This window comes from Ictalurus punctatus, chromosome 13 (assembly GCF_001660625.3).
Source record: "Ictalurus punctatus breed USDA103 chromosome 13, Coco_2.0, whole genome shotgun sequence".
NCBI lineage: Eukaryota > Metazoa > Chordata > Actinopteri > Siluriformes > Ictaluridae > Ictalurus > Ictalurus punctatus.
The window spans coordinates 25,556,515-25,583,683 of record NC_030428.2 but is presented as its reverse complement, the minus strand read 5'-3'; the positions used below and the strand labels follow the sequence as shown (position 1 = coordinate 25,583,683).

General features: G+C 39.3%; 2 protein-coding genes across 5 annotated transcripts; both read right to left on the bottom strand.

Moving 5' to 3' along the window:
- Positions 1-4,090: 4,090 nt before the first annotated feature.
- Positions 4,091-16,631, bottom strand: LOC108273500 (matrix-remodeling-associated protein 7). Its single transcript, XM_017482770.3, has 4 exons — positions 16,196-16,631; positions 15,269-15,434; positions 7,942-8,050; positions 4,091-4,492 (listed from the first exon to the last, which is right to left on the bottom strand). The coding sequence occupies exons 1-4, from the start codon at positions 16,367-16,369 to the stop codon at positions 4,378-4,380; spliced, it is 564 nt and encodes a 187-aa protein (XP_017338259.1). The 5' UTR covers positions 16,370-16,631; the 3' UTR covers positions 4,091-4,377.
- Positions 16,632-19,354: 2,723 nt separating this feature from the next.
- srsf2a (serine and arginine rich splicing factor 2a) lies at positions 19,355-23,113 on the bottom strand. 4 transcript variants are annotated; one of them, XR_006983508.2, is made up of 4 exons: positions 22,607-23,113; positions 21,598-21,916; positions 20,199-20,291; positions 19,355-19,666 (listed from the first exon to the last, which is right to left on the bottom strand). XR_006983508.2 is itself a non-coding variant. In XM_017483960.3 (3 exons), the coding sequence occupies exons 1-2, from the start codon at positions 22,960-22,962 to the stop codon at positions 21,610-21,612; spliced, it is 663 nt and encodes a 220-aa protein (XP_017339449.1). In that variant the 5' UTR covers positions 22,963-23,113; the 3' UTR covers positions 19,355-20,291; positions 21,598-21,609. The 4 variants fall into 4 exon arrangements, 2 of the variants coding, with proteins under 2 accessions (XP_017339449.1, XP_017339447.1); XR_001814418.3 differs by having other exon boundaries at positions 20,199-21,916; XM_017483960.3 differs by having other exon boundaries at positions 19,355-20,291.
- Between the last annotated feature and the right edge of the window lie 4,056 nt (positions 23,114-27,169).

Genomic DNA, 27,169 nt, shown 5'->3' with positions numbered 1-27,169 from the left:
CTTGTGTTCGCAATTGTTTGATATCCATGAAAGCAGAATATTTGTATAAATTGACCAAACAAATTATTAAAAGATTAAACAATATACACAGCATTCTTTGGTCATATTTACCAAGGGTGCAGATTAGCTGACATGACCCAAGATGTTGTATGATGAGTACATGCAGTGATAAAAGACCTGTCATACTAGGGCTACTGTAAACGTTAGGCTTTGTTTGATTTAAAAAGTAATATATATTACTGCTGCTGCTCCTCAGTTACATCCAGTACAGCTATATAGTCATATAAATGTTTGTACAGTCAGAGATTAGGATAGGCAGTCCATACAGGATATCATGGAGTTTTCTTTTTGCGACCAAAAATGCTTGCTTTAACTGCATCTTTTTTTTTCTTCAAATGTTGCGAAACTTCAAATTTGGCAAAATTACAACTGTGAAAATTTTTTTGCACGGCCTTTCGCAGTTTTGGTAAATGAGACCTTTTTGCTGTACTCAAGTGAATCAAAGAGGACTTTGCCTAAATGCGCATTGTGATGACATCACTCGGTGCATTTTGGCCCAAATCTGCGGAGATTTTTTTTTAAATTGCAAGCTCCTCCGAATATTGCAGAGCTTGCTTGATTTTTGCATTAATTTCTGTAATCGTAAAATCCTGGTGGGATTGTATACATAGCTGTAATCAGTACTCAACATGAAAGAAGACATTTTCACTTTGCCCGTGTCACTAAAGTGTTGATTTGGAGGAGGACAACAGGGTTTAGGACACCAGCAGAACAAACAGGATGCAATTTGACTCGGTTTGGAGTGCCTGAGCCAAGGGTCTGAATATGTACTGCAAAAGTCCCACCAAAAAACTTTTTTCACTTGGGAACTGAGGGGCACAAACCCTGAAACCCTGACCATTATTACCATTATCCTTATTGGCGCTGTGCATTCAGACAGTTAGCGTTCTCCTGGCATCCCAGATTCATTCGTCGCTGCCACTCCAGAGAACATATTTACACTGATCCAGTGGCAGTGTGCTTTACACTTGGCATTGTATGAAGAAGAATAAACCTTTGTACATTTTTTCTTTGCATATCCTAGCTTGTTAGGAAGCTAGGGTAGGAGCACAGGGTCAGTGATGATATGGCACCTGTAAAGCAGATAGGGTTAAGGGTTAAGTCTTGCTCAAAGGCCCAACAGCTTGCTGGAGTTTGATCCCCGCACCTTAACCATTGAGCCACCACTGCAGCTGCTTGGCCTTGGAAACTCATGTCGTGAAACTCCTGACGCACAGCTCTCATGCTAATGCTGCTTCCAGAGGCAGTTTGGAACTCTGTGCTCAGGGATGCAACAGAGGATAGGTGACCTTCAGTATGCATTGGCCCTGCTCTGTAAGTTTGAATGATTGACTGCTTCCACTTCCTATGTGACAAGGGCAGAAATTTCACAAACTGACTTATGGCAAAGGTGGGGTTCTATGTGCAACCTGCCATGTGTAAAGTTACTCAGATCTTCAGTACCCTATATATAGTATCTCACAAAAGTGAGTACACCCCTCACATTTTTGTAAATATCTGATTACATCTTTTCATGTGACAAGACTGAAGAAATGACACTTTGCTACAATGTAAAGTAGTGAATGTAATAATAATGTCCCCAGACCTAAACCCCGTTGGGCATCTGTGGGGCATCCTCAAACGGAAGGTGGAGGAGCACAAGGTCTCTAACATCCACCAGCTCCGTGATGTCATCATGGAGGAGTGGAAGAGGACTCCAGTGGAAACCTGTGAAGCTCTGGTGAACTCCATGCTCAAGAGGGTTAAGGCAGTGCTGGAAAATAATGGTGGCCACACAAAATATTGACACTTTGGGCCCAATTTGGACATTTTCACTCACTTTTGTTGCCAGCGGTTTAGACATTAATGTCTGTGTGTTGAGTTATTTTGAGGGGACGGCAAATTTACACTGTTACACAAGCTGTACACTCACTACTTTACATTGTAGCAAAGTGTCATTTCTTTAGTGTTGTCACATGAAAAGATCAAATATTTACAAAAAAATCAAATATTTACAAAAATGGGAGGGGTGTACTCACTTTTGTAAGACACAATAAAGAGCTAGCAGTGGTGGCTTAGTGGTTAAGGCTCTAGGTTACTGATCGGAAGGTCAGGGGTTCAAGCCCCAGCACTGCCAAACTGCCACTGTTGGGCCCTTGAGCAAGGCCCTTGACCCTCTCCAGGGGCACTGTATCATGGCTGACCCTGTGCTCTGACCCCAACTTCCTGAGAGGCTTGGGTACGCGAAGAAAGCAATTTCACTGTGCTCTACTGTATATGTGACCAATAAAGACTCATTTTATATATATACACACACATACACTGTATATATGCAGTAAAATAGGGTCCCTTTTGAGTAAGGCCCCTCTGCTCTGTAAAAAAGCATGAGCAGTCTCGTATATACTTTGCGCTTTTCTATCAGAAAACTGGATGTTAAGATTTTAAAAATGTCTTGGAGAAGTTATTTTGGAGAATTTGACTTTGTAGGTAAAACCCAGCGTTTTGTGCAATATGTTACTTTCTTTACTGACACAGAAAGATTTTTCTATACATTACAAAACAATAAATATGTTTTTGTACTGACTCCATAATGCAGAGGTCATAAAATAAACATCTGGAACATAATCTGTGTTTTAAAAAAAACAAAACAAAAAACAAACAAACAGGGTGCCCAGGATTAATATTACACACATACATATGCACACACAGTGGGATCACACTGAAAATCTGGATTTTTTAAAAATATTTAAACCTGGGAAAAAAATTTTAAAATTCTAAAACAAAAAAGGAAAAGATCAACATCTTGAATATTCGTTATTCAAGATGTTGCACATTTTATAGGTCACTATTTAAAATCATTTGTGGTGCTGATCATGTTAACTCCTTTATAGGAAAAGTCCGTAACAGTGACTAAACAGAAAGTGCCAAATAGAAACATTGTTACTAGTGCTCTCAGACTTTTGAACACTACTCTGTCCACTTTAATAGGAACACTTGTACACCGGCACATTTATGCAGTTACGCAATCAGCCAATCATGTGAGAGCATGAGTGGAGTTTGGATGAATCTGTGCCCATGATAGCCTCAGATTCCTGTTCCTAGCTGAAAGGAGTGGAACCCAAAGTGGTCTTCCGCTGCATAAATAGAGAACTGCATGAATGTGCAGGTGTTCCTAATAAAGTGGATATATATATATAAATAAAAATACACACACATACAGTGGAGGAAATATGTATTGAACGTGTCAACCTTTTTTTTTTCTTCAGTAAATATATTTCCAATGAGGTTATTCACATGAAATTTTCACCAGACATCAGAATTAACTCAAGAAATCCGGAAATATAAAGAATTCACAAGATTATGGTGCCTCCTGCCTCTAAGTGTTTCTGGAGCTCTTTCCAAGTGGTCCTTGGGCTACTCTTCTGACTATTCTTCTGACTCCCTGGTCAGTAAACTTGCGAAGAGCTCCTGTGCGTGGCCGGTTGATGACGGAGTGATGTTGCTTCCACTTGCGGATAATGGCCCCAATGGTGCTTACTGGAGGATTCAGAAGTTTTGAAATACATCTGTATTCGATTCCATCAATATGTTTCGCAACAATAAGGTTGTGAAGGTCTTGGGAGAGCTCTTTGCTTTTACCCATCATGAGATATTTCTTGTGTGACACCTTGGTAACGAAAAACCTTTTTACTTACTGTGTTATTTACTTTTTACTTACTGATTTCAGCTGGTTCCTTGCCTTACCTTGCTGTGGAGAACTGCATATTCTTAGTGTGTTCAATACTTTTTTCCCTGTGTCATTCCACTTTATTACACATAACTTTATTTATGGACTTTAATGTTGCGAATTCTTTATATTTCCGGATTTCTTGAGTTAATACTGATGTCTGGTGAAAATTTCATGTGAATAACCTCACTGGAAATATAATTTACAAAAAAATGTTGATGCATCAAATACTTATTTACCCCACTGTATGTGTGTGGTGTGTGTGTGTATGTATGTGTGTATATATATATATATATATATATATATATATATATATATATATATATATATATATATATATATATATATATACACGAAGATATATACATAGATAATTACTACATCTATACCTAATTAACAAGGTTGTTAATATGTGTCCAGTGTAAGTCTAAGACACATTGAGCTTCATTAATTACCCAGTTTTTCCTCACATCGTTACAGACAGAATTATTTTCATGCCGTTCATGCGGGAAACTCCACCCCTCAACCCCACTTCTGAACAGCAGCAACCGTGAGTAATAGTGTCAACTTTCCATTTCGGTGATGGCAGACCAGTGCTTGGTGCAGTTCTTTTAGACAGAGTAAAGCTTAAGCTGTTCCTCCATGTCTTTCTCCGTCACCTCCCCGAATGTGTCCTGGTTTTCTCGAAGCAGCTTGAAGATTGCAGCGAGCTGCTCCCGCTGAACTCTGAAACGAACACGTTCAAGAAACACGTAGAGACATGAGAAACGGACAGTGTACGGGCGATTTTAACAGAAGGTCCATTGTGAGACCAATATCGCTAATAGGCGGTGTGGAAATGACATTGTTTACACTCTTACCTGCGCAAAAAAATTCATTACGAGCAGTTTAAGTCTGTCATTTAGAGGCGTTTCATATTTACAAAGGGATTTGTTTGCAGCACCTTTCTTTGCTCATTGCTCATATGGCTAAGACGTAAGCTAAAGCTAAATTTCATTTTACACATCTGTTCCTCTCACATATAAATCTCTGTACAGTAGAACTTCTGAACAAAAGGGTTTTGGTACTACAGATGTCCTTGTTTTGTAAAGCCTGGTGCTTCTTCAACCACTTAAGATGAAGTTCTGACAACATGCAATATTCACTCTTTTCAAAACAGCACGATGTGCAAAGTACACGTGTTGAAACAGCACAGTGGAGATGCTGCAGTTTTCTGTGTCTCAAGATTATAACGTAGGTTAACGAGACTTAAACTATCCTCATCATCCAACCTAATTTTACTACACTAAACCTTTCTGCTTTCAGAATCACATTTATTCATAAACACCTATTCAACTGAGCTTCTCTCCACTCTTCTTCAGGGTTATATATATATATATATATATATATGTTAAATATAGGTGTACACCTATGAAGCACAACCCCAATTCTGAAAAAGTTGGGACAGTATGGAAAAAGGAAAAAAACCAAAAGAGTCATTTGATAGTTCACTTGACCCTGTACTATATTGAAAACACATGATTAAGACATTATTTGATGTTTTAATTTGTGAATTTAATTAAATGTTGAAAATATACACTCATTTCAAATTTGATGACTACAGCACACACTAAAAAAGTTGGGACAGTCGACTGTTTACCGCTGTGTAACATTAGATTTTCTTTTAATAACACTTAAGTGTTTGGACGCTGAGTGAAGACACCAGTTGGTTAAATTTAGCAAACGGAATTTTCCCCCCATTCATCCATTATGCATTTCTTCAGCTGCACAACTGTACAGGGCCTTTGTCGCCTTATTTTGCGCTTCATAATGCACCACACATTCTCAACGGGAGACAGGTCAGGACTGCAGGCAGGCCATGCTCGCACCCGCACTCTCTGCTTACGCAACCATGCGCTTGTAATCCGGCAAAATATCTTTCTGCATTAATGCTGCCCTCACAGATGTGTAAGTTCCCCATGCTATGTGCACTGACACGCCCCCATACCATGACAGACACTGGGTTTTGGACCTGATGCTGATAACAGCTCAGATGGTCCTTTTTACTCTTTGGCCCGGAGAACATGACGGCTGTTTTGTACAAAAACTATTTGAAATGTCGACTCGTCGGACCACAAAACAAGATTCCACTGTGCTACTGTCCATCTCAGACGAGCCCGACCCAGAGAAGTCAGCGGTGCTTCCGGACAGTGTTGATGTACTATGCGTTGCATAGTAAAGCCTTAACCTGTATCTGTGGATGCAGCGGCGAATGGTGTCGACTGACAAAGGTTTACCTAAGAATTCCCGAACCCATGTCAGGATATCCATTACAGACTCATGAGGGTTTTTAACACAGTGACGTCTGAGGGATCGGAGATCACACGTGTTCAGAAGTGGTTTTCAGCTTTGCCCTTTACGCACCAAGATTTGACCGGATTCCTTCAATCTTTTAATTATATTGTGCACTGTAGAAGGTAAAATACCCCAAATGCTACCGATTTGTCTTTGGGGAATGTTGTTCTCAAAGTGTTGGATTCTGTTGGCAGATTGGCGAGCCTCGACCCATCCTTGCTCTTGAAGGACAAGGCCTTTTTGGAGGCTCTTTTTTTGCAGCATTTTTCATACTGTCCCAACTTTTTCAGAATTGGGGTTGTACATCACCACAAGTTGTTTGGAAGGGTTTCAAGAAAAAAGCATCTACTCTCATCCAAAAACAAACTCGAGTGTCTTCAGTTTGCCGACACTACTGGAACTTCAAATGGGATCGGGTTCTATGGTCAGATGGAAGCAAAATAGAGGTTTTTGGTGATAAACACCAGAGGTGGTTTTGGTGCACACAGAGAGGTAGCCATATGGAAAAGTACCTCATGCCCACAGTTAAATATGGAGGAGGATCTTTAATGTTTTGTGGCTGTTTTTCTGCCAGAGGACCTGGACATTTTGTTAGGATACATGGCATCATGGACGCTATCAAATATCAACAGATATTAAATGAAAACTTGACTGCCTCTGCCAGACAGCTGAAAATGGGCCGTGGTTGGATCTTCCAGCAGGACAATGATCCAAAACATACATCAAAATCAACACAAAAATGGTTTACTGACCACAAAATCAAGCTCCTGCCATGACCATCCCAGTCCCCTGACCTGAACCGCATAGAAAACCTGTGGGGTGAACTGAAGAGGAGAGTCCTCCAGCGTGGACCTCAAAATGTGAAGGATCTGGAGAGATTCTGTATGGAGGAACGCTCTCAGATCCCTCGCCATGTATTCTCCAACCTCATCAGGCATTATAGGAGAAGACTCAGAGCTGTTATCTTGGCAAAAAGAGGTAGCACAAAGTACTGACTAAAAGGGCACCAATAATGGGTGCACAACTATATTTAACAAAGATTTTTTGGGGATAAACCTGTGTTGTGTTTACAATTGTCTGATATCCATGAGAGCAGAGTATTTTTGTGATTTTTTTTAACAAAAGATCCATCTATCTTCTATACCGCTTATCCTTCCTTCAGGGTCACGGGGAAACCTGGAGTCTATCCCAGGGAGCATGGGGCACAAGGCGGGGTACACCCTGGACAGGGTGCCAATCCATCGCAGGGCACAATCACATACACACTCACACACCCATTCATACACTACGGACACTTTGGACACGCCAATCAGCCTACCATGCATGTCTTTGAACCAGAGGAGGAAAGCGGAGTACCCGGAGGAAACCCCCGTAGCACAGGGAGAACATGCAAACTCCGCACACACAGGGCTACGGAGGGAATCGAGCCCCCAACCCTGGCGGTGTGAGGTGACTGTTCTAACCACTAAGCCACCGTGCGCCCTTAACAAAAGATCAAAAGGGCACTGTAACTTTATTTTTTTAGAGCATTTTTTTTTCCTACATCAAAGGAAGTTTACTTAAGCAAAAATGTTTAATGAAGCACAACTAAAAAGAGATCATAAAAAAGCTTGAGATCTTAAATGTGCAAATGAATTTTTGCTCCAGTTATGAACATATGAAAATCTGAAATGCACTCCACCAGTGAAACTGGTGTTGTTGAGTTCTACTATTCACACACTCTTACAGCAAGGTGTTTGAATTTTAGTGTGTGCACAGAATAATGCATATGAGAGAGAGAGAGAGAGAGAGAGAGAGAGAGAGAGAGACAGAGACAGAGACAAAGAGGGAGAAATGTCTACCTCTGTTCTTCCTCCAGCTCTTCTTTACTCATCATCTTCTCAAGCTGGCTCGTCCGCAACATACCCGGCATGTACCTTAGGGTCTGATCCTCATCACCCATCCTGTTTACTGTAACACACACACACACACACATACAATTATATTTATATATACTGGCTGGTGACCCTGTCAATCACCAGACCTTAAATCAGTTGAGCGGCATTTTGCATATCACACTGGGTACAGTTGTGTGTATATGACCAATAAAATTTGAATTTGAATGAATAAGAGAGGCACCGATACTAAATCTCTCAGCCGATACTGATAAGCGATTATTCAGTGATATCAGCCGATACCGATAGTTCTGCCTTTTATGCCTTCTTTTAAATGAATAATAATTACCACAATTCTGAAAGAAATGCAAATAAAAACTTTATTCTCTCCATTTCAACAAGTTGTTCCACAGTAACTGGTCTCACCAACAGAAAACACACTACTCTAATTAACATTAACACATGAACTCGATTCTGAAGATTAAAGTAAGATTATTAACTTATTGAATATTATTAATTCATATTAACATTGACTGAATTCTAAAAACCCTCCTGTTAGTCTCACACTCACTCACCACAAACAAAAGCATTTCTGGATATGAAATATACTCTACAAATATATGTTTCTGTGTAATATATACTTTTGTCAACTCATCTTCATTTAAATCTTTCAGCAGTGTACTGGTGCTTTAATTCGGCGCGAGCAGCTCAAGCAGCGCTAAAACAGATTCACCACTGAAACTCCCACTTCAATGCTGCAGCGTCCGGTGTAAAATTTTAGCAGTGAAGAGATTACAGAGATTACAAACAGCAGTTTTGTCATCGTTCCACACAAGAGACATCATCTTTACACACAGCATGAAATCCATGTTTTTTTTCCCGCCCTCTTTTGACTGACAGGATATAATCTGCCCTGACCATCGGATGTTTTTAAACTATCATTGGCACACACACACACACACACACACACACACACACACACACACACACACACACACACACACACACACACACACACACATACATACATACATACATACAAAAAATGACCCCATTTTTTGACCCCAACACACACCCACACATACATATAGTATCTCACAAAAGTGAGTACACCACTCCCATTTTTGTAAATATTTGATGAGATCTTTTCATGTGACAACACTGAAGAAATGACACTTTGCTACAATGGAAAGTAGTGAGTGTACACCTTGTGTAACAGTGTAAACAGTACACCCCTAAGTGAAAATGTCCAAATTGGGCCCAAAGTGTGGCCACCATTATTTTCCAGCACTGCCTTAACCCTCTTGGGCATGGAGTTCACCAGAGCTTCACAGGTAGCCACTGGAGTCCTCTTCCACTCCTCCATGATGACATCACAGAGCTGGTGGATGTTAGAGACCTTGTGCTCCTCCACCTTCCGTTTGAGGATGCCCCACAGATGCTCAATAGGGTTTAGGTCTGGAGGCATGCTTGGCCAGTCCATCACCTTCACCCTCAGCTTCTTTAGCAAGGCAGTGGTCGTCTTGGAGGTGTGTTTGATGTCGTTATCATGCTGGAATACTGCCCTGCGGCCCAGTCTCCGAAGGGAGGGGATCATGCTCTGCTTCAGTATGTCACAGTACATGTTGGCATTCTTGGTTCACTCAATGAACTATAGCTCCCTAGTGCCGGCAGCACTCATGCAGCCCCAGACCATGACACTCCCATCACCATGCTTGACTGCAGACAAGACACACTTGTATTTGTACTCCTCACCTGGTTCCCGCCACACACGCTTGACATCATCTGAACAAATAAGTTTATCTTGGTCTCATCAGACAACAGGACATGGTTCCAGTAATCCATGTCCTTAGTCTGCTTGTCTTCAGCAAACTGTTTGCAGGCTTTCTTGTGCATCATCTTTAGAAGAGGCTTCCTTCTGGGACGACAGCCATGCAGATCAATTTGATGCAGTGTGCGGCGTATGGTCTGAGCACTGACAGGCTGACCCCCCACCCCTTCAACCTCTGCAGCAATGCTGGCAGCACTCATATGTCTATTTCCCAAAGACAACCTCTGGATATGACGCTGAGCACATGCACTCGGCCTTTTCTGAGTGGAACCGGTCTTGTTAAACCGCTGTATGGTCTTGGCCACCGTGCTGCAGCTCAGTGTCAGGGTCTTTGCAATCTTCTTATATCCTAGGCCATCTTTATGTAGAACAACAATTCTTTTTTTCAGATCCACAGAGTTTTCTTTGCCATGAAGTGCCATGTTGAACTTCCAGTTCCAACGAGGGCGTGTGAGAGCGAGGACACCAAATTTAACACACCTGCGACCTTGTAACACTAACAAGTCACATCACACCGGGGAGGGAAAATGGCTAATTGGGCCCAATTTGGACATTTTCACTTAGGGGTGTACTCACTTTTGTTGCCAGCGGTTTAGACATTAATGGCTGTGTGTTGAGTTATTTTGAGGGGACGGCAAACTTACACTGTTACACAAGCTGTACACTCACTACTTTACATTGTAGCAAAGTGTCATTTCTTCAGTGTTGAACATCATGTGAGTGGGAGGTTTGTTCTTTCATACGAGCAATAGGTCACAAATGAAACCTGTGGGTGTGAGCAAGCAGGGGACAAAGAATAACCATTAACATGAATGTAAACATTATAGCATTCATTCATCCTTATCGTAACTGCCAGGTCAGGGCTCCAGTGGTTTAATATTTTGGGAAATAGACTAACTAAAGTCACTACCACATGTCACAGGCAGGTACAACAAAATAACTGCATAAGAATGGCGTTTGGGGGCTAAATAAATAACTAAATAAATACACACACTTTTTCAAAAAGTGGTCTGTGTCCATTTTCAGTTTAAACCCAAAAATGAACACAGATGTTTGGAGGGTTAAACAGATAAAAGATACCGAAACAGATACAGGAACTGAGTTACCCTTAACACCTACTAGAGTTTTTGTTTCTTTCTTTCTTTCCACTGTTCAGGAACATGGACCTCATTTACGAATATGGCACTGTGCAAGTTTTCTTGCTGTTTAATGTTGTGATATTACTGTGAACTCATATGCCCTGCTTGGGCGTGTCCAACAAGACAGGTTTTTTTTGGCCATTATTGACTAAGAAGTACTGAGTGTTCTACAAACATGTTTACCTTAAAGAACACCCTGGACCAGTGGGTCCCATAATGGGGGGGGGACACAAAAATTTTTTCAAGAAAGGAAAAAAATTTTTTTTTTTAATTTAATAAAAAAAAATAAAAAAACACAGACAGGGCATTATTTGGGTACTTGGTGTATTTTATTGCTTTTCAAATAGAGTGTGCATAAATGAAAAACCCCGCATTCCCATTATTTATATATATATATATATATATATATATATATATATATATATATATATATATATATATATATATATATATATATATATATATATATATATATAGAGAGAGAGAGAGAGAGAGAGAGAGAGAGAGAGATATAGATATAGATAGATAATCATTATACCTGGTTTATACCTGTCTCCTCCAATAGGGGGGGGGGGGGGGGGGGGTTGGTTGGGACATGCCACATGATAAGGGAGGCTTGGGGGGCTTTAGTCATAAAAGGTTGTGAGCCTCTGGTCTAGACTCTATGCTTCTAGCTTAAATATCATTTCTGCAAAATACAGATCAAAGTCCATGCCAACAGATGAACAATCCAGATAAGATTTTGTTCATTTAGTTTATGATAGGATCATCACATTCACATTTTAGACGTGAAATATTTAACATTTTTAAAAAGGTGCTTTTGTAAGACTTTAATGCTAAAACTAAAACACCCGTTATTCGAGACAATGGATATATTTTACATGAAGGTGGGAACATAATATTGGCACAATAGCTATTTACCTCTGCATCACACTGAATATGGCATTCAGGCTTTAATCATCTTTAAACACATATTTTACTGCATGTGACGCAGATATTTTTTGCTTATCTATGTTTATGTTTAACCAGACAGCAACTGAAACTATTCTCCACCACTGACACCATCTGCCACTGCATTTTGCATTAACCTATGTATTCATATCAATATAAAACTGATAAGCAAAAGAGGAAAACCTCAGAACGCTGGACCTACAGAGAAAACTGCGAAACAAAGGCAAAGCTAACGAGGGGAAAAAACAGAGAAAAATATTTAAAGAACTAAAGGAAAGCTAGCATGTATCTTACTCTTATCAGTCAGTATCAGTTATCTGATTGAGTGCAGAGGTTTACAGACCCTAATGGTTTCTGGGTTGAGAAAAAAGTGAAACGCTGTGGGAAAGACAGTTGCACGTTTCTCTGACGAATATTTTATTTATTTTACAAGTGTAGTATACCACAAGCCTATAAAACTAAAAATACCAGTAGGACGGCAACCTGAATACGTTTAAAATCTAAATATTAAATAGAAGAAAAAAAACGTGGCCAGGTGACATGCCTGAAGACGGCTCCTGAGATATATATATATATATATATATATATATATATATATATATATATATATACATATACATATATATATATATATATATATATATATATATATATATATATATATATATATATATACATATACATATATATATATATATATATATATATATATATATATATATATATACACACATATATACATATATATATATATATATATATATATATATATATATATATATATATATATATATTTATATATATATACATACACATATATATACATACACATATATATACATACACATACACACGTATATATAATATTTTACTGACTTATTGACACCATTACTGAGCAGAGATATTTAACAGGCACATGTATGGAAATTCTGTCCTCTCCAGCATGAGGATGGATATCTGTTAAACAGGATAGACAGAATCGCAAAGCAGCCGGATATATGGACATTTGTATATAGTCTCAAATCTTTCACAAACAATGGAGAGGCGATGGCAGGGAGGAAACCCTCCCTGAGACAACATGAAGGAACATACCAGACTCAAAAGAGAAGCCATCATCTTCTGCGTGACATCAGATAAAACGATTATAAACATTTACTCTTTTATAAGTGCATGCTATAAAAATAATGCACACCATTGCGCAGTGACAAGGCAAAAGAGAAGTTTGATTTATTGGAGGGAGAGAGCGAGCGAGAGCGTGAGAGAGAGAGCGTGAGAGAGCAGGTGTGATGGAAGTAATGAGGCAGACAACCCAGTGAACAAGTATCAATATTTATTTATTCGTTGTATTTCCTACAGTTTAAAAAAAAAAGAGAAACCCTGTGAACAAGTAGGCCTATCGATATTTATTTGTTTGTTTGTTCTATTTTTATATTATCGGCATGAAATGTTAAAACACTGAACTCAGGTGGAACTACTATTCTCATTCATTCATTCATTCATTCATTCATTCATTCATTCATTCATTCTCTCTCTCTCTCTCTCTCTCTCTCTCTCTCTCTCTCTCTCTCTCTCTCTCTCTCTCTCTCTCTCTCTCTCTCTCTCTCTCTCTCTCTCTCTCTCTCTCTCTCTCTCTCTCTCCCTCCCTCCCTCCCTCCCTCCCTCCCTCCCTCCCTCCCTCCAATAACAGCATATCAATGGCTTAAGCCTCTGTTACACACAAGAGCTTTTTTAAGGACAAAACACACACGAGGTGTATTTTATATATATATATATATATATATATAAATAAAATAGTGTTTTAGTGTTTCATGAATTGTATTTGTGAAGTGACCTTTGGTGTCATGACAGGCACTTTTTAAAAATAAAATTTACTATTATTATTATTAGGGTCGATGCATCGATGTAAGACAATGACTGAAACTAATCATGGCAACATTTATCATTCAAATAGTACTGATAAGAATTTATTTAATCCATTATATATTGATATTATATACCATCATCGGAAAAAGTCAACTAATCCACTAATATTTTGAAGATTTTTTTTTTTTGGATAAACCTGTTTTTTGTGTGCAATTGTTTGCTATCCATGAGAGCGGAGTATTTTTGTGAATTTTCTAAACAAAAGATCAAAAGGTTACTCAATAAGGACAATTTTTCAAAGCCTTCTTTGCTCATATTTACCAAAGGTGCCAATATTACATATTGGTGGAAGGCACTGTAGAGATATATAAAGTCAAATACTGAATTGTTGCTTTAAGAATCTAATGGCGCTTTTCCTCTGTACGGCCCGGCTCGACTCGGCTCGCTTTTTGGGGGCTTTGCACTGTGGATAGTACCTGGTACTTTTTTTGTAGTACCGCCTCGGTCGAGATTCTCATAATGTATTGTGTGGAAAGCTGAGGATTACGCCCTGAATACAAACAAGTGTTGATCAGCGGCCAGGAAAATCTGTGCGCCGAGTGTGTTGATGGAACTTCGGCACCATCTACTTCCAACACCATGTAAGTGCAAATTCAGAATAACACAGCAATACAAATATGTACTCGCTGCTGCTGAGAACGGCCCCACATGGACAGCCTAAACGTCACCATACTAACAACACCGTCTTTCGGGTGAGATGTTAAACCGAGGTCCTGACTCTCCGTGGTCATTAAAAATCCCAGGACACTTATCGTAAAAGAGTAGGGGTGGAACCCCGGTGTCCTGGTGAAATTCCCTCATCGGCCTTTCTCTATCATGGCTCCTAATAATCCACATCTCTGAATTAGCTACATTACTCTCCTCTCCACTTATAGCTGGTGTGTGATGGGAGATCTGGTGCACTATTGCTGCCGTCACATCATCCAGGTGGACGCTACACACTGGTGGGGGTTGAGGACATCGCCCCTCCCCCATACTGTGTAAAGTGCTTTGAGTGTCTGGAAAAGCCAATCCAGCTTCAGAGCAATAACCAATAAGGAAAACGCATTTAATCAGCGGTGGCATCACGAAGGTGAGAAATGCAAATGTCTTTCAGGTGCGAAAATGTTCCTAGGAAGAAAACCGTAGGGAATTACTCACCATAGCAGCTACTGACTTCACGTGAACGTGAAGTCCTCATGCCCTGATAACAAAACAAAGCTATCTGGAAGCGTATGGACCTTCAGGTTCAACTTCTTGTGCATTCTGAGATGCATTCAAAGGGTTTAGAGAGAATACGACTCTCCGTGTATATATGAGTGATACCTCAAAGCATGCTAAAATTCGACGAAAGTTTCTATGGAAAACGCTCAAAGATCTGTCGCGATCCTGTTTTCCAGACACTGATTAAATAAACTCTAAAGTCAAGCTAACTCGAAGCTTTCACTTCTAGACCTTGAGACGTGTTTACCTGAGGGAGAGCCTGAAGACTCGTCATTCTCTGACCTGGCTCGCTCACAACCTTTCCCGACAATCTCATGCCGGGTCGACGCACAGGGCTCGTCTGGCAGATCTTCGGTCGTCTGTGCTGTACATTCAGATTCAGCCTGGGGTTCACGGAGTCCTGCGAGTCCTTCCTGAGACACATCGTATGTTCATATATTTAGATTAAACATGAATAAACATCATTAAGAAACACAGAAAGTTTGCCCGCCCTGCCGAATATACATAACGGCGCTTCACACTCAAATATAATCCCATTTTGATGTTTGATGCGAACATGAAGCTCTTGACCTGTATCGGCTGATTTTATGTGTTTTAAGCGCTGCTGCCACATGATTGGCTGATTACAGAACTGCAGTTTTGTCCAGGAGTACAGGTGTTCCTAATAAAGAGGATGGTGGGTGTATGTTCAGTGATCTTGAATATGATATTGACGGATGACGTTACGTTAAAAGTACAAGCTGTTACCCAAATCATTCTTTAAAATAATAATAAAAATAATAATAATAATAATAATAATAATAATAATAATAATAAAGAATGTCATTAATGACATCAGCAGATGGGCTAACACTTTTTTAATGGCTAAATTCACATTTTCTTCGAGTCAGTGTTTAAATTGGTTTATTTTATAACTCATAAAAAGTAGATTTAAATAAAAATCTACTTTTTATGAGTTATACTGCATAACAGAAACTTAGAAATAAAGGAAGTGAGTTTGCTTATTAACCAGGGTGTGCCTTTATCTGTTCAGAGTGCTTGTAAAACCTATAGAGTACATGCATCAGGAGTAGACAGACACTTTTAACATGTGAATGATCAAACTTCCACTAGAAACATGACTTTATTAAAGTATCTGGCTGCATAAGCAGGTTATAAACACTGGTCAGCATACCTTGGAGCTGCTCTCCTCTTGCTCTCCGCAGGGTGGAAACGCCTCTGCTGGGTTTGCATCCGTCTTTCCTGAAACAGACTGATTTCTTCCCAATAAAACAGCTGTGAGAAAACCAGCCAGGATCGTGAAAACGACAGAAAGCCAGATGAACCACGTGTCCATGGAGGCGTCCATGAATCTCACTAATAAACTTTTACAGCTGCAGAGCTTGCTAGGTTTATGTCGAGCTTATTCTTTTTGTTTTTAAACCAAGCATGGGTGCTTTGTTGATTTCTACAGATTGCTAATATGGGATTTGGAAGCCTATATTCCTGTCTTTGTAAACAGAAAACGGTAAAGTTAGTGATCTAGTATGCGTTTTTTTTGTGCTCAATCCGTTACCTATAATAAACAAGTACACTACAGCTTCGGGAGCAAGAGCTAAACCCTGCGTGGTGTTTATGCGCATCGTGAAAGCGCAGCGTTTGCGCAGACTCAACCCGTCACTGCGCAGCCCACAAACCTACCTATAGGGTAAGATAACAAATATTAAAGACGCGATAGTCGATTTTTTTTTCTCCGTCATTTGTACAAATAACTGAAAACATATGTAGAACATAATAATAAACAGTACTAATAATAATTTAATATATGGCATTAGCAAACGTGTATAAAGTCGCTGAGAAAACGGACTTCCGGTCCGGAAGGTGTTTTGGATAAACCGGCTTGTCAATCATTTTATACACACTCTATTCTCTAATCTTAAACTAATACTTCGAATGTAAGCTAAATGTCTAATTCACCTTTATATAATATTATTCAAATATGGCTTCATTTAGACAAAACCAGCAAAACGTTTTGGAAAGAAGGGTAGATTGCAATTTTAAAGTAAAACCTAAGCCATGAGAGAAAAGTGTGACACGAACGTGCTTGAAAATTGCATCCTCCAATAGAAAACGTAATACACATATAATTTATATATATATATGATATATAAAAACTGAATTTACATTTTAAAGACTAGATATTCATCAAATCTATGTATTTACTGGTTTATTTGCTGAAATACACAACTGAATTGTTGATATTAATACCGAATTTGAGCATGTATTTATAATGAATTTAAAATTAATTAATAAAAAAGTGAATTCATCACTCCAGGAAACAAAATAAGGAAAACGACAGCAACGTATATAAATAAATGTAAACGTTTAAATGAAATGAACTCTGCTTTAACTGAAGTAATACATATATTTACCTATAAAATGTATTAGACTGTATGAAAACTTAATTGTACACAATATTATAAAATTTTAGACACAATTGTATACCCAAGCTCAGGGTATTTTATGTCGATCAGAAAATGAAATATTAGTTGTAATCTTACCCAATTATTCATTTACTATTAACAGTAGTCTACGTTTTAGGCAAGGCATTGTACACTAGGTCAGGGGTTCCCAAACTCTTCGGGTGTAAGGCCCCCCAAATGGCATTAACATTTGACCGAGGCCCCCCTTTTGCAAGATGTCTTTAAAACACACAAAAAATACAGACTTCTGAATATAACCCCCCCCCCCCCCCCCCCCGCCTTTTTTAAAAAAAATAAATAATTCGATTTTACATCTTTACATTACATAAGAATTGATTGTGTGTGGTTGTCTGAGAGTGACAATTTATTTTTCACAACAAATTGTTGAGCCCCACCCAGCACCCCCCACTTTGAAAACCACTGCACTAGCTCACATACTCCAACACTAGCTAGTTTATATTAGCTCCCGACTGGTTAACTAGGTTTGTAATTCATTAAAAATACTCAATCACACAATTCAGCAAAACCTACACTGACATGAAAATTACAGTTGTTGGTTAACCTTGGGTAATTATATATATAGACAGAGAACCTCAACCCCACTCACCTGAAGTTGCAGTTCAACTGACAAAATAAAACCGAAAAGTTCACATTATGTGAAAACACAATGTTGATAAATCCTCATTCCCAAACACCGTTGATGCACTATGGCCAACTATACTTTTTATAAAAAAAATTAATAAAATAAAAAACCCTTAAGTTACATCATGAAAAGATTTAATCTCTGACCCAGAGCTTGCTGGAAACCATTCAAAATGTGTTTGTTGAATAAAAAAAAAATACATTTAAGCCTAAAAATAACCTAGAAAGTCTTATTCAATTAGATAAACAGTGTAACACCTAAAACCTCTCAAAACTATTTAGGTACATTGATCGAATAGTAATTTCAGTTATTATAAAGACAAAAGTAATCTGCAGTAATTTCAAGTGAAATAATCTTGCTATAAATTTGCTTCTATTAAAAAAAGGCTTAAAATAAGTCAAACTGAAGACATTAGCACTTCCACAGTGCAGTAAAGCTGTTGTACCGATGTCAAAAATCAATCTCACAGGGGAAAATGAAGTATGTATATTCATAAACCCTTTTCCATAATCTGCTAGCAGAATCGGGAGATGGATAGGTAAAGACTTACTAAACTGGAAACGGTTTTAACTTTCAAACAAGGAATGTGGAGGGGGGAAAAAATAAAAACCCACTAATCAATCCCTCATGGAGAAATATTAAACTAAGCAACGTTTTATATTGACAAGGTAAGTTTGATTATACCAACCCATCCTACAGATCTTAGTATAATCCATGCGCATGTAAAACATCTGGAATTCTTTTAAAAAGCCAGAAAAACTTGGACAAAAATTGTCTACATCTGTATTAGGCACAGTAGTTGCTTTTTTCCCTTACTTGTACAAATAATCTGAAGATATGTAGAACATGACAGAAAACCAACAGGTTAAACCTTTTACTACGGTTTAGTCACAGAGAAACCTGTTTGGAAGACGGACTTCGGGTCCTGGATGCTTGTGTTTGGACGCCCTTCCCGTCAGTCATTTCAGACACTACACAAGCCAGAACTGGTGCTTCGCAAACATGGGCAGGAACCAAGCATGTCAAACCCACCCAACATTAGGTCTCTGGGTTAGGTGGGATGACATGTTTTAGTTTAAAAAGGTATGTTGGTATGACTCCTCAACCCCATATACTTACCAGAAATCCCAAGTGCTGGTGCTCTGTGTCCAAGCAATACACTAATGTTTAATTCCAGCTGTGCGAAATGAACATGTTCAACACTAATAAAATTACAACACTACAAGCGTTAACACAAAAAAAAGGTTTATTAGCATTCACATGGAGCTTACAGCTGTGAACGTTTCCACAAACAACAAAATGCTGCCGTTGAAAATTGACGTGATAATGTTGGTGCACTACCTCCCAATGCGTAAATTTATCGAACGAAAGGTTTGCAGGAAGGACCCGCGCAGGTCATTCTGCTGCAGCTTTAAAAACCGTCAAATCAAGGCGTTACACGGGAGCAATCAGGAGAATACTGGAAACAGCCAAGCACTCTGCACTGCAACACGCCACCTTAACAGCTAACCAGCAATACTCAACTGCTGCGCAACTGCGCCTAGTGCACAAAAGATACACAAGGGAGAGCATTAGAAAATCACAGATATGCCAAATAAGCAGATAACACACAAGAAAAAAATAAAACCCCAAATTCAGGTAGAGAATGTGATTTTGATTTCACATGGAAAGCAATTTATTAAATTGCGACACACGTGCATGTGCTAGGGCTAAACATCTGGCCAGAGTTTCCATACAGAGATGAGAAAAAAGAAAAAAAAAAAAACAGCTTTATTACATTACAGACTTGAGTACACACTGCATTAAAGAAAAAGACGTAATGAATTGAAAATGAACTTACTTTATTGGCTGGGCGATTACTTAACATCAAGTACTAAACAAAATGCACAAACTAGCAACAAAAAAAAAGAGAAAAAAAAAACTTTCCACCTAAGAATCCACTTAAGCGCAAATATTCAATTCAAGATGATCACACTCCAGAATACGGTACAGAAATTTCTGGTCAACTAAACAAAGGCAAAAAAAAAAAAAAAAAAAGGTTTTAAAAAGATGTAGACCGAGTTTGCAACAACCTTTTGGTCTGACAAGGTGAATTTAGAAATCCTCAGATGGACTTTTCCTTTCGAAGTGATCCTCGGAATGAAGACTCATTCATCTGACATCATCTGGGAAAGAAAAAAGTCAGTGAGTTTTAAAGAAGTCAAGGTAGACGATTTTTAAATATACAAGCACAGAGAAGCTTGTATAGTTCCTATATTTCCGTAAAAGCAGCGGTTGCTGACTAAGCACTATTCACTTTTGGCCAGCTTCAATTAAAAAAAAAATTTTTTTGTAAATAAAAAAATCCTGTGCTTACCAAAAAAAAAGGCAAGCCTTTTACACTTGTCTAGTGAGCAACGAGTCTGTTGTAGAGTTGCTCGAATTAAATCATTAACCCTTATTGGTGTTGAGTAACCTCAATGAAATGAGCAAAACCTGGGGGTAGGGGATGCCTTTCTGAAAGCGACGTTATGACGTCAGCAAACGCTGAAAATAAACCATAAACATTTTCAGTACTTCGCTGACTGTACACGAGCTTTGAGAAAGCATCCTGCTGTTTTTGGGTGTTCTCTGTCCTGCTTTCGTCTATGGGCGTGTGACAAGGAAGATGGAAAAAGGCCTCAGTCCGTCGTCCTTCGAACGTACCTCAACACCACCTCAACACTCAATGAGACCGACCTGCTCCATAGCAACCGCCAAGCAGCAGCAGGCAGCCAACGGTCGGACCACACACTAACTGCTCTCAAACTGCCCCCAAACTCCTCTTTTGCATACAGGAATCAGCAGCTTGGAGGAAAGAATTCCACATTAAGGTAAAAACGTTTACCACCCACAATCTATTGGTTGCAAATAAAGAAATACTTACGGCTTTACCTTCCGTGGATCCGAAACCGGGTTCCGGTTGTGTGCGTGTTTTGTTTTTTTTTTAAATAAATAGTCATGCATTCCCAAATAATTCACTAAAGCACTGCCATGACACAAAGCACTAAATCCAAAATACACCTGCATCATTCGCTATATCTAGATCCCCCTCCCTTGTTACAGCTGATAAACTTGTCTGGGTTCTTGCCCATTGTATACAGCTTTCCTTCTTTAAGGAGGAAAGCTTCATAATATTTACTTTTTTTTTAAAAAAACCATACTGAGTCTGCACAGAAAATAAAAGGACAGCTACATTTTGGCCATGTACTAGTTTGTAGAGCGTTTTCCAGCTCTACAAATGCATTCCTTTAATTTCCCAGACCTGTGCAAGAACCCCACTTTAAAATAAAGCATAAGTCGTTACCATTTAAAGCAATCTGGGGATGTTCTTACAGATGTGTAGAAGTAATTGTTGAAAGATTAGATGTTTGGTTCAGGATTGATTAATAAGAGTAAAAAAATTCAACAATAAAAGACCCAGAGGTCACTTTCCTGCACGTGTGTGTTTACCTGAACTCGCGCTCATGACTCCTGGGTGGCTCCATTGGCCTCGGGGGATTTGGGTCTGCTCCTGGACCTGGACCTTGACTTGGATTTGGACGCTCTGTTCGAACGGGGACTGCGACTCCTGGAAGGAGACTTGGACTTAGATCTGGATCGGGACCTGGAAGGAGATTTGGATTTGCTCCTGCGGGGTGTGCGGCTCTTAGAGCGGGAGCGAGATCGGGAGTAGGACTTGGATCTGGAGCGGCTGTAGCGAGATCTGCTTCTGGAGCGGGAGCGACTCCTGCTGCGGGAACGGCTGTGCCTCCTGCGCCTGGGGCTGCGACTGGAAAACAAACAGCACTCATGAGCACATAAGCCAAAGAAAACATGTAAGGGCATTGTGCAATAAATCTTCTGAGAGATTAAAATATGGCGCGGGTCACATGGGGGTGACGTTTGTTTTCGCGTTGCCAAGCTAACTTCACTAGCTAAAAGGTTTTTGATAACTAATTGAATAATGAGAAAAAGAATTATAACTAATATATAAAACCACCAATGTTTGTTTATTTTGCCACAAAAATACACTTGCGCTGACTCACTGTACAACTTGTGTGTTAGTTAATGATTAGCTATTTTGTGAGTGAACTCGAGCACGGCTGGGCCTACTAGGCCGCAGTTGCACCGCGCTGGCAGTTTACTGAGACCCGGCTAGACAGCGTTCTATTCGCATCGCTCCCTCAGGAAAACCCGAGGCTCGAGTTTGTTTATAAGGCCTCCACTGCGCCTTTGCTGCACAAAATATTCGTAAGCGTGTTAATTAGAATTATAACCGCTAAATTAAGTTTTACTTTGTTACCAACCAGCAAAGTTTTTATTCTGCGTGAGAATAATGTATTATTTGTAAACAGGCCACATTCAACAGGCCACATTCAACAGTCATTTGGATTTCGGCCTATCATTTCGCTCAACTTCATCATCCTCCTCCTCCTCCATCTCCATGTTCGCGAGCTATTTTGTAATTAGGATCACTGACCTGCGACTCCTCCGTCCGTACCCGCCGTATCTGCGCGGAGGTCCTCCGCGACGGCCGTAGTGCGAATCCGGCGGTCGGCCGTAGCGCGCCATTTGCACGCGAAGCTCGCGTCCGTCCAGCAGCGCGCCGTCCATGGCGTCCATCGCGTCCTCGGCGTCTCGCTTGTCGTGGAAGCGCACGAAGGCGAACCCGCGGCTCTCCTTCGTGTACCGATCTCTCGGGATGTACACGTCTCCGACGCGGCCGTACTTCTCGAAAACGCGCCGCAACGTCTCAGGCGAGGTTCGGTAAGTCAGGTTGTCCACTTTCAGCGAGGTCATGCCCTCAACGTCGGGCGGAGGTCTACCGTAACTCATCTCTGCTACTCACCTATTTACTCACCTTTTAAAACGATAAAGTGTAAATATAACCGCGCTGAAAAGAAAGGGAAGGAAAAACAACGCTAGCCCACTCAAGACGCACAACCGAGCACGCCGCGCGCCTAAACCTAAAATGGCGGTAACTTGACTTCCGGGGTGGATCTATACAACAAGCGGAAGCTGCTTCCTTTATCTCGCGTCATTACCATAGCTACTGGTGTGCCCTATAAATGTTATATTATATTGGGGATTGAATTACTTTATTTCTAAAGTATTATATACATAGAGTTAAGGTGCCAAATGTAAAATATATTTTTGTCTTTAAAAATATACAGAAACAATAAAGCTGTCAAAACATGAAATCTGTGTGTGTTTCAATTTTGGCGTTTTTTTGTGTAAAATCTTGCAATTTTGTATTGTGTGCTTTCGTTTTGATTTATTTACTTGAATACAATAATCTGTAGGTGTAGATTGGTTTATACTGATTACACCGTAGTTCATACATACATACATTATATCCTTCAGTTTAGCTGATTTTTGCTTCATTAAAATAATGATTACATAAATAAAATAACGGATTCAAATAAACAAACAAATATATCCTCACCATCCAATTCAACAGGAACACCTGTGTCCCTGCATGTTTGTGTGGTTTCCTAATCATCCAATCACATGGCAGCATCACAACCCACAAAATCAGCAGATACTGGTCAAGAGCTTCAGTTAATATTCACATCAAACATCAGAATGGGGAAAATATTGTGATCTGGTTTGGGTATTTCATAAATTTCTGATGTCCTGCGATTTTCACACAGAATGGTGCAGAAAACAAAAAACATTGAGTGATTGATGACACAGCCTTGTTGACAACACCAGTCAGAGGAAAATGTCCAGATTGATTTGAGCTCCCGGGAAGGATATAGCAACTCATATGATCACTCTTACCAGCAGAAAATCATCTCAGCGTGCACAAAGCATCAAACCTTGAGGAGTCTTGCCCATGATAGCCTCAGATTCTTGTTCTTGACTGACAGGAGTGGAACCTGATGTGGTCTTCTGCTGTCGTAGCCCATCCACCTCAAGCTTTGATGTGTTGTGTATTCTGAGATGCTTTTTCAGTTGAAAATGTGTTCATTCATGCTCATATGTTATCTTTTCTGTAGTAATAGCACATTCACGGGGACTTGTATGTCAGATACGTCCAAATAAAAAATAAAAAATCAATGGTTAATAGTAAATATATTTCAAATGTGTTTTATTTAACAAATAAAATCAGATAATTGTTGATACAGGGAAGTTGTCTGTAAGGAGACGTTTATTTAACATTTACGGAAGGAGTCTACAGTGTCAGCATTTTGCAGGAGTAAGTTTTGCTCTTTCTGATTTCTTGGTAACATGACAAGCTGCATTTGTTTGTTTGTTTGTTTGTTTTTGTTAAATTCAAGAAAGAGAAAAAAAAAAGATAGGCTTACGAGGGAATGACTGTTTATAACTGCAATAACGTAAGTGATAACAGGAACTAACTTCTCTCACAGATGTTCCACAACATTGAAAGTAATTCTAAACAGATATACTATAAAATTATGTTGTGTTGTTCTTAAATAAATAAATAAATAAATAAATAAATAAAATCACTGGCAAACTGCTGTGGTATAAGTCGAATACAAAACCATAGGACTGGCTGTTAGAGTGACTCTGCTTTGCTTCAGGCTGCATCACACTACCCTGTTGTTGATTATTTTCCTATTGCAGCACGCCCCCAGTGTTTTATTCCGTACAAAGTAGTTAAATGTAAGTTCTGTTCAATGTTGCCATGAAAAAACCTGCCCTCATAACCCCATGAATAACCATGGCTCTTGTATTGTATTCCTGTTCTCAATAAGTAAATGCACCCATTCACTGTTTTAGCACAGTTAACTGAAATGTGAGATTCCTATGCAAATGTTATTTCATAAAGAGATGTTATTATAGCCTAATGATAACTGTAACACACACTAGCATAGCGTATTACACCCCAATGCCCCGTTGAGCTTTGTGCTCATTAAGATTTTAACTGTACTGCTATGGAAAAGCTTGCTGTGTGGAATTAAATTATGAATATCATTAGAGTAATGCAGAACAGCAAGCTCCGTTTAATTTGGCTGTTGTTTTTGATATAGTTACTGACAAATACTGCAGTGCAGATTTTTTTTTTGCTCCCCAGTAAGCCTGAGCCAGCCAAGATTTGATTCCTATCATAAAATTATTGTTTACTCTAGACCTCCCCTAGCAGTTTTACAGGCTAATTTAGGAACTTAGGAGTCTCCATTATAAATCAAATCAGGAAAATATTTAAGAATTGATGAAATGTGACTCATTGTGGATGCATCATGGAAAAACTGTGATAGTGTAATGAAGAGGAAAAGTGCGTATGGTGGCTACGGTGCACTGCACTGCTCAACAGGATGCTAGATTATGTTTTTCTAACGCAACACGACAGACAAAATGTTTTTAGGAAAATAACAACTGTGAGGCAATTAGAAAACCTCAAACATTTATTGCTCACTTTAGTCAAGTTATAAAGAAGTCGGAAAATAATTTACCAGTTGCCAAAGATGGTCTTTGACCAGATCACCCTGTGTTTTGGCAGCTGATCATCAGCTCATCCGACCAAGCTAGATTTATTTCAGCAGGGTTTTAGAGCCATAGTGTTTCTATTCCTGAATTTTCCACTAAGAGGGTCCAAGTTGACATTATTTCGGCTGTAGGGCAGCTTATTTTTGAGTTATTGATGTTAGGATTAGACCCATTCGTTTCACAGGACCAAACAAGCTCATAACTCGAAGAACCTTATAATAAATATTGTAAAGTTCCTTTCTTTAGATTATTAATACATAGTGCATTGTAACATATTACTCATCGTATTTAAATAGGAAATACCCATATCAAAATAGATAATAGTTCTGAGTAATATTGATTAATATGTAGCATATATATATGTATATATATATGTATATATATATATATATATATATATATATATATATATATATATATATATATATATATATATATACGGTAATTTCTTCCATACACACAGGTGCAGAAGTTTGTCTCTCAATGTTTATTGAACACAGGCTACTATTAGCTGTAGCTACATTAAATACAAGAAGAACGGCCTAATTTAACGAATTTAGTGTCCTGTTTAAGCTCAGAACAGCAAATCCAAGTCCTAAACTGTCCAACTTTATACACTTTTCGAAGGACAGCGCACCCCCTGGTCACCAACCTCCGGCATCAGGCATTCTAGCAATTGAGAAGCACCCCACCCCCCACCCCCACCCATCAGATTTCAAGCTTTACACACAATCCCAGCCAACAAATCCCATTTGGTGGCTACAATATAATATAATCATTTTAATAATGAGTTGGTTTCCTCCCGGTTCTCTGGTTTCTTCCCACTGTCCAAACACATGCAGCCAGGTGGATTGGCTATGTGAAATTGCCCATAGGTTGTAAATGAGTGTGTGAAATCGTGTGTATGGTGCCCTGTGATGGATTGGCGTCTCATCCTCCAGTTCATGATGTCTTCACACCTTGTGAACACCTGACCATCACACCCACATGTAGGCCTTCCCCAAACCGTTACACACTATTATATAGGATGTCTTTGTATTTCTGTAGCATTACAATTTCCCATCGAGCCCAAACGTGTTCCAGCATGACAGTGCAGTAAAGTAATCTCCATGAAGACATGATAACTGACCTCAACCCCAGTGAACACCTTTTGGGATGAACTAGAACACCGACTGCACCCCAACATCTCTAATGCTCTTGTGTATTGCCGAACGAACACAAATCCCCACAACCACGCTCCAAAATATAGTGGAAAACCTTCCCAGAAGACTAGAGGTTATTTTAACAGCACAAGGGGGAATAAATCTGCAATTGGATGTTCAATAAGAACATATGGGTTTGATGGTCAGGTGTCCATACTGTATACTCTACTTTGGGAATGCTGGATGTCCATTATAAATAAAATACTAAGCTATATCAGGGAGAAAGTATTTATAGGTGTATGTACTGATGAAATGTGACTGGTCAGTAGTGGAAATGGGGACAGTGTAATAATGAAGTGATGACTGTCTATGTGTGTGTGTGTGTGTGTGTGTGTGTGTGTGGTGGCTTGGCTGCACTGCAGTGCTCTACAGATTTGGGAAGGTCG